This window comes from Octopus sinensis, linkage group LG1, assembly GCF_006345805.1.
Source record: "Octopus sinensis linkage group LG1, ASM634580v1, whole genome shotgun sequence".
Taxonomy (NCBI): Eukaryota; Metazoa; Mollusca; class Cephalopoda; order Octopoda; family Octopodidae; genus Octopus; species Octopus sinensis.
The window spans coordinates 192140469-192148240 of NC_042997.1; the positions used below are offsets into that span (position 1 = coordinate 192140469).

The 7772-nt window shown below is 37.5% G+C and overlaps 1 protein-coding gene across 4 annotated transcripts in view; it reads left to right on the forward strand.

The window, feature by feature from the left end:
• The window catches only part of LOC115213338 (ATP-dependent RNA helicase DDX42), a 56749-nt gene extending 49563 nt beyond the window's left edge, over nucleotides 1–7186 (forward strand). For all 4 annotated transcript variants that reach the window (XM_029782284.2, XM_029782276.2, XM_036507922.1 and 1 more), the window contains 2 exons: nucleotides 3672–5748; nucleotides 5972–7186. In XM_029782284.2, coding sequence (XP_029638144.1) covers nucleotides 3672–3803 — 132 coding nt within the window. In that variant the 3' untranslated portion in view covers nucleotides 3804–5748; nucleotides 5972–7186. The remainder of the gene's footprint in view (nucleotides 1–3671; nucleotides 5749–5971) is intronic.
• The last annotated feature ends 586 nt before the right edge of the window (nucleotides 7187–7772 follow it).

Consider the following 7772-nt stretch of genomic DNA (forward strand, 5'->3'; position numbering starts at 1 on the left):
TCTTCTTGTAAGTTAATATTGTACATCCAGCAGATCACACTGCATTACTTTCTAATTTAGATGCAGTTACACTCACAAAGTGACCCAGTTTACCAATTAGCTCACTTAGGTATTATCATTAATGTTAGATGCTTTATTTACAAACTGTTACTCAAAAAGGCACCCAGCTTAAGATGCTCTACTCATTTATACAAATGCTTCCAATGAATTTGAAGAATCAATCTTGCTTAAGCCCTTCACTCCTTATAGAATAGAGGCCACCAACAACTTCTGTCCCTCTTGGTCTCGGCTCTGAAAGCAACCGCGAATCCTGAGTTGATATCTGCTCTTCTTTCCATTCTTGAGAACTCGTTTCACCCTTTTTGGATAGACTCGTGACTGGTGACGAAAAATGGATCTTCTATCGAAATGTTGAATGTCATAAACAGGGGCTTGGTAAAAGGGAAAAAACTCAACCACAACCAAGAAGGGAACTTCATGGAAAAAAGGTTCTTCTCTCTATCTGGTGGGATTGCAAAGGAGTAATTCACTTTGAATTGTTACCACCTAATGCAGTAATCAATGCTCAAGTCTGCTGTCAGCAATTAGAGTGTTTGAACCAAGCTTTGAAGAAAAAAAGACCTGCTTTATTAAATCAAAAAGGAGTGATGTTTCATCAGGACAATGCTCGACCCCACACTGCAAATATCACATCACAGAAGATCAAAGAGCTTGGTTTGGAAAAAAGTTCCTCATCCACCTTATTCTCCTGACCTTACTCCTTCAGACTACCATTTGTTTCGTAGTTTACAGAATCATTTGGGGGGCATAACTTTCGCAAGGCAGGAGGAGGTCGAAACTGACATTTCAGAGTTCTTCATCATCATCATCATTTAGCGTCCGCTTTCCATGCTAGCATGGGTTGGACGGGTCAACTGGGGTCTGTGAAGCTGGAAGGCTTTGTCAGGCCCAGTCAGATCTGGCAGTGTTTCTACGGCTGGATGCCCTTCCTAACGCCAACCACTCCGCGAGTGTTTTTTTTTTTTTTCACGTGCCACCTGCACAGGTGCCAGACAGAGCTGGCGAACGGCCACGAACGGATGGTGCTTTTACGTGTCACCGGCATGGGGCCAGGCGATGCTGGCAACGGACACGAACGGATGGTGCTTTTACGTGCCACTGACACGGGGCCAGACAGAGCTGGCAAACAGCCACGAACGGACGGTGCTTTTACGTGTCACCGGCACCACAAACGGACGGTGCTTTTACGTGTCACCGGCACGGGGGCCAGCCGAGGCTGGCAACGGACACGAACGGATGGTGCGTTTACGTGCCACCGACACAGGGCCAGACAGAGCTGGCAAACGGCCACGAACGGACGGTGCTTTTACGTGTCACCGGCACGGGGCCAGGCGAGGCTGGCCAACGAACACGAACGGATGGTGCTTTTACGTGCCACCGACACGGGGGCCAGGCAGAGCTGGCAAACGGCCACGAGCGAATGGTGCTTTTACGTATCACCGGCACGGGTGCCAGACGAGGCTGACAGCGGACACGAACGGATGGGTCACTTAACCCTTTCGTTACCAAACCGCCCAAAGCCGCCCGAACAAAATTTTGGTTTATGAAACCAAACCGCCCAAAGCCGCCCGAATTTACCTATTCATATTTAAATGAGAATATCAGAGCAAATCTCTTCAGTACATTCGTGAAAACACGTATTATACTTCGTAAACAGTTCAACTACAGTTTTGTACAATAATCGAAGTGTAATTTTAATTCCGTGAATTTTGGAGATTTTTTTTCCGAAATTTGTTCCTATTGTGTTTTCAAAATTTGTAATTCTGACAAAAAATGGATACGAATTTCATTATATCAAGCAGCGAGTCAGAATTCGAAGGATTTTCTACTGAAGACCTTCATAAATCTAACTCTATGACTGAAAAATAAAAGCATGTGGTATTTGATAATGAATCTGATGTTTCATTTTCCGAAAGTGAAAACAGTGAATCTGAGATCTCCGATAGCGATAAAGAAAACGAATTGGCACCTGAATGGAGTGAAAATTTAAAAACTGTTTCTTTCGGTGATTTCTCTGAAGAAACTGGACCAAGCCACAGACTTTCCCAGAAGAGTAAAGCCTTAGACTATTTCTTTTTACTTTTTCGAATGAGCCTATTTGAAATCATTACAGCGGAGACGAACCGTTACGCTAAACGTAAACAAAGCAAAAGAAACGATAGTTTGTGGTTTCCCTCAACCTTAAATGAAATTAAGACTATTTTGCCGTAAATATTATTATGGGTATCAGAAAGTTACCCAGAATAACAAATTCTATCGTAAAATTTTGTTATATACCCAATTGAATATTAGCTAATAACCCATTTTCTATAGCGATGTTTGAACAAAATTTTAATAATTTTATATTTTGTGGAATTTACCTGTATCTACCTGCAATTAGAGTCACTTTGTAACAAAAATTATAGTATAGAATTGGTTGAGAATATTTCATTAAATTATCTTCCAAAAATCAGATTGATATATCGATAAATAAAAAAGTTATAGTTGTTTAATGAAACCAGACTAAATTTATGATTACGTTAGAAATTAATTGAAACACAAAAGGGGTGTAATTTGGTCAGAAATATAGTAACGAAAGGGTTAACCCCTGCTTTCTGATATATGATTTGATTTTGATTGTTCTCACTGGTCTTGCCGGGTCTTCTCACGCACAGCATACTTCCATAGGTCTCGGTCTCTGGTCATTTCCTTGGTGAGACCTAGAGTTCGAAGGTCGTGCTTCACCACCTCGACCCAGGTTTTCCTGGGTCTACCTCTTCCACAGGTCCCCTCAACTGCCAGGGTGTGGCACTTTTTCACACACCTATCTTCATCCATTCTCACCACATGGCCATACCAGCGCAATCGTCTCTCTTGCACACAACATCTGATGCCTCTTAGGTCTAACTTTTCTCTCAAGGTACTTACACTCTGTCGACTATGAACACTGACATTACACATCCAACGGAGCATACTAGCTTCATTTCTCGCGAGCTTATGCATGTCCTCAGCAGTCACGGCCCATGTTTCACTGCCATGTAGCATGGCTGTTCGTACACATGCATCATACAGTCTGCCTTTTACTCTGAGCGAGAGGCCTTTAGTCACCAACAGAGGTAAGAGCTCCCTAAACTTTGCCCAGGCTATTCTTACTCTAGCCGTTACACTTTCAGCACACCCACCCCCACTACTGACTTGGTCACCAAGATAACGGAAGCTATCAACTACTTCTAGTTTTTCCCCCTGGAAAGTGACGGAAGTTGTTTTCTGCAGATTTTCAGAGGTTAATGCTCCCGAGCATCTGCCACATACAAAAACCATCTTCCTAGTTAGCCTTCATGTTGAAACCAAAAGATTTTTCCATTGATGGCATTAAAAAGAAGCTTGTAAATAGATGGAAGGAAGTCATAGATAATCAGGGAAAGTACATTGATGATTAAATTTCAATTAAATATAACATTTGATCACTGGTTTTCTTCAAAATTCGGACAGAACTTACGGGATGACCTGATATTTAGCAATCTGTTTCAGGTCCAAATTAGTGAGTAATGACTTGATTTTTCTTTGGAAAAGTTATTGTTTTTTATCATTTCAAGATTTTTCATTGACGTATATGTTTCTATTTTATTTAGGCTCAATTCAAATCGAATTTTGTGGCTGCATCAGAAGAAAACAACACACAGTTAATGCACCAACCGAAAATAAGTGAAAATACGGAGTTACAGCCAGACAGTAAACGCCGTAAAAAAAGTCGGTGGGATTAACTTTATCATTTCTATCAGTTAAGGGCAAAGTGCTTCTCTCACCATCAACATGACACTTTTTACTCAGTTACACGCTATCAACTCCTCCTGAATGGGTCAATAGTACTACGACTGCCTTTATTACAGTGTCTGTTTTGTTTCTTAGCCAATAAATCCATCAATCTTTACTTTTTCTATCACCTTCTCTCTTCTTAATCTGTGTATTTCTTACAGACCTCTCCCCTCTAACTCACACACATAACGAATTTTTTCCCCCCTTTCTTTTCTTCATTCCTTAAAACTTCCAAAATCACCCTCTCTTCTTGATTCACCATAACATTGTAAATACATTACAATTAAATTGAATGCATTTATATTTTCTGAAAAAAGAAAAACCAGTATAAAAATGTAAATAGGCTGCCCATTTAGGACCACCTACTTATTTTAGCACTACATTTAGATATTATGAAGGACATAAAAAGTATAATTTATATATATCCACATCCTTGGTGCTGAGATTTCTTTTTACCCATCACCTGCTTCCATATTAATACGTTAATCACAATCATACATTTGTTATAAGAAGTAGTTATATTTCAAATATTTAGTTTTGAAATCAAAATATTGGTTCTGGAGTCACATGTCTTTGTCCGATGTTTTTTTTTTTGTAATAATTTCTTTTTTTCATCCTAATCTGTCCCCAGATTGTTGTGTGTGAGATGAACTTAACCAGTGATTCACTAACTAACAATATCACTTACTTGAATATTGATTTACAAGTTCTCTCAATGTTTGACTTTTAATCTCTTGATTATCTTCCTAAAAATATTGTCTTTTTCCCTGGTGAACAACAATGAGCAGCTTGCTCTTTTTCAATATATTAGGAATGGAAACCAAGTCATATCATTTCTCTCTCTCTCATTATCGTCTGTTGCTATTATCATGCCACACTATGTTGCTAACTACAGGTCAGCTTAAACTTCTGTTAATGTCTGTATAAGAGCAGTTATACAAAATATGAAGATAAGTTTTGATCTCTAGTTAGACATAGTGTACTAGGATACAGAAGAAACCTTTTACAGATATAATCTGACAATTCTTTTTAGCTGTTTTATGCCACTTGAAAATATTGCAGGTTGATTGAACTGCTGGTAGTATCACTGTTGCGGAACCTCATTGGAACGGAAGGATATTCTGAAATAGTGTCCTAAATGTAATTCTAGCTCCATAACAAGACTTGTACCTCCTTAAACAATACAATACTCCTGTTGTCTAAAAACAGAATTATATTCTCATGACATTTATTTATGGTTCTTTTGACTAGTTCAGCAAAAGTTAAAGGTCTCGGGCATTGACATGACATAGTGCCAGTGATGTGGAACCCTTCAGTCAGCAATATAACATATCATTTCTCAACCATCCCTGACTTTTGATAAATAGTAATAACAGTATGGAAACTTGTTTGTTTGTTTGTTTAGTGCCACTGCTAGCTTTAGCATTTTTATCATATCAAGTGATGGTTTTCATGCGTCTTCCAATTGCTTCGAATAGACAAGACAATTATAAATTATATTAATCTGTCTATGGTGAAAGCATTTCAGGATTATTCAATAATAAAAAAAAAACTGGCTTAGCATTTGATGAGGGAAATATTTCTAATATATTGATAAGATATTGGAAGATTATCAGTCATAGTAACCATTTCAGTAGCCTTTTTCTATTAAGAAAAAGCAAATCCTTCAAGCATGAAATTAAAGATTACCACTGAGGTTTACACAACAAGCGTGTGTAGATGAAGCCCTCAGAGGATTTTCAAGGACAAAAAGGAGTTGAACACAACTTAGTAATCTATAAAGACAGTGTTCAGCTGAATTCACAACTGGAAATGTATAGATCATTTAAACCATGACACACATTCAGATTTGCAAATATATATATGTTTAGATGTTGGTAGTAATATTTAAGTGTTTAACCCTTTAGTATTTAAACTGGCCATATCCGGCCAAAATAGCTAATCTGTTTTATGTTCAAACTGACCAGATCCAGGATCTCGCACCAACCCCACAATGTTATTCTACATTAGGTAATTACACCATCAAGATCTTGAAGATATGAGATAATGCACGATTAATTCAAATCAATGGGAATCAATAGGCATTATGTTTGATGGAATAATCTGAATGCTAAAGGGTTAAAGCTCTGTTTTCTTGACGTTATTAATATTCTTAAGATGGGTTTTAATTTCTCTTTATTTAAAGCATTGACCATGTGACAGGTTCTTGTGAACCAATGACAATGTTTTGAATAGTCAGGCATAGCTGTGACATGAGGTGTCTCAGCTGTGACCATAAGGTCTTATCTAGTGACATTGTGTCTATGATTACATGATGCAATGTAGCTTATATTTAAAGTAGTAGGGTGTGATTTAAGGTAGGTTTTATTGTTTCTAGAAGGTATAGAGATCATATAGAGACGCTGCCTTATTGGCTTGAGCTAAATAGTTTTCCATGCTGACAATGTTTCAGTTGATTGACCGAAATGCAAGAGAAAATTTCATTCAGTGGTGGTTCTGTTTGTAGCTCATTGCTACAAATGTCAACACATGTTCATTATTCAAATCCAAGTTTTGTTACAGCTCTCTGTCTAGGAATTAAAACCTTATTTTTTAAAAAGTCCTGGACAAATACAACACTTAAGAGTGCCCTTAGCTTCTTTGATTTGAGGCTAATAGAAGATTTTAGATTGTAATTGATAAATCTAAAATCTATTCTTAATGGTTTAAGTTTTTTTTTATATTAAACACTCTAGTCTTGAAATCTAATTGTTGGCAATCATTATAGTAATGAGCTCCCAATAAACTGAATCTGGGCAGCCCAGTTTTATTTTACAGTTGTTAACCATGTCACTTCACTTCCATTACTAAAATCCTCAAACTGTCATCTCCTCTTCCCTATAAATTTGAATTACTGAATATAAAACGGAGACTCTTGTATCTCTCTAAGAACAAAAAATAATAATATCCAGTAACAAGTTTTATTTATTTTTTTTTTTTTGTCATTTTGAAATAATTTTTACTGTACAATGTAAAACAATAGCTCAATATTAGTCTTTCAGACACAATATGATGCTGATATTTCACTGTTCTTTTTACTTTACTGGAAAAAAAAAAATGAAATAATACCTTTTGACATTTCTCAGCTGTCCTCAAATTTGTTAACAACAAATTGTAGTTTGTATTTGTTTTTAATAAAGATGTGGACTACGTGGCTCTCATCCCCTTCCCAACAATTTGATGTTATTTTCTGAATGAAAATAAGAAAATATATTAAACTAATACAAGCATGTTCTATATGAAAATAAATAATTCAGCCCTGACATTCTTAGAGCTGAGAATTTTAGAGTAATATATTTGATTTTGTTTGTAATTTGTTCAAATATCTTTGTATTTGTGGATTGTGTTTTATCTTTTTTTATTCGCTGGAGTTTTGTTGAACAAATCAATCCTAGTACTTACTTAAGTCTGGTGCTTATTCTATTGGTCTTTTTTGCTGGACTGCTAAGTTATGGAGACTTAATCTCTTAGCATTTAAACAAGCCACATCCAGCCAAAATATTCTACTGGTTTTATGTTCAAACTGGCCAGGTCCAACCTCTCACACCTACATCATAAACGGAAAGTGTAACCTCTCGAAAGAGCTGTTCTTCACTCCTGCTCCAGAGCGTCGGCTGCGGGGTCATTCCGAAAAGCTCTACCTGCAACGATTTCATCTCAATTGAAGGAGAGGAGCTTTCTCCGTCCGGGTTGCAGATCCGTGGAACAAGCTGCCAGACGAGATGGTGAAGATGCCGACGACCGCTTTGTTCAAAGCCTCCCTTGACCTCAAGTGGCCTGAACTCTTTACATGAACACCACCCTGTACTTAACTCCATGTTCCCCTACATGGCCTTGCTATTTGCTTTTGAGCCAAATTAACTAACTATCCTACACTG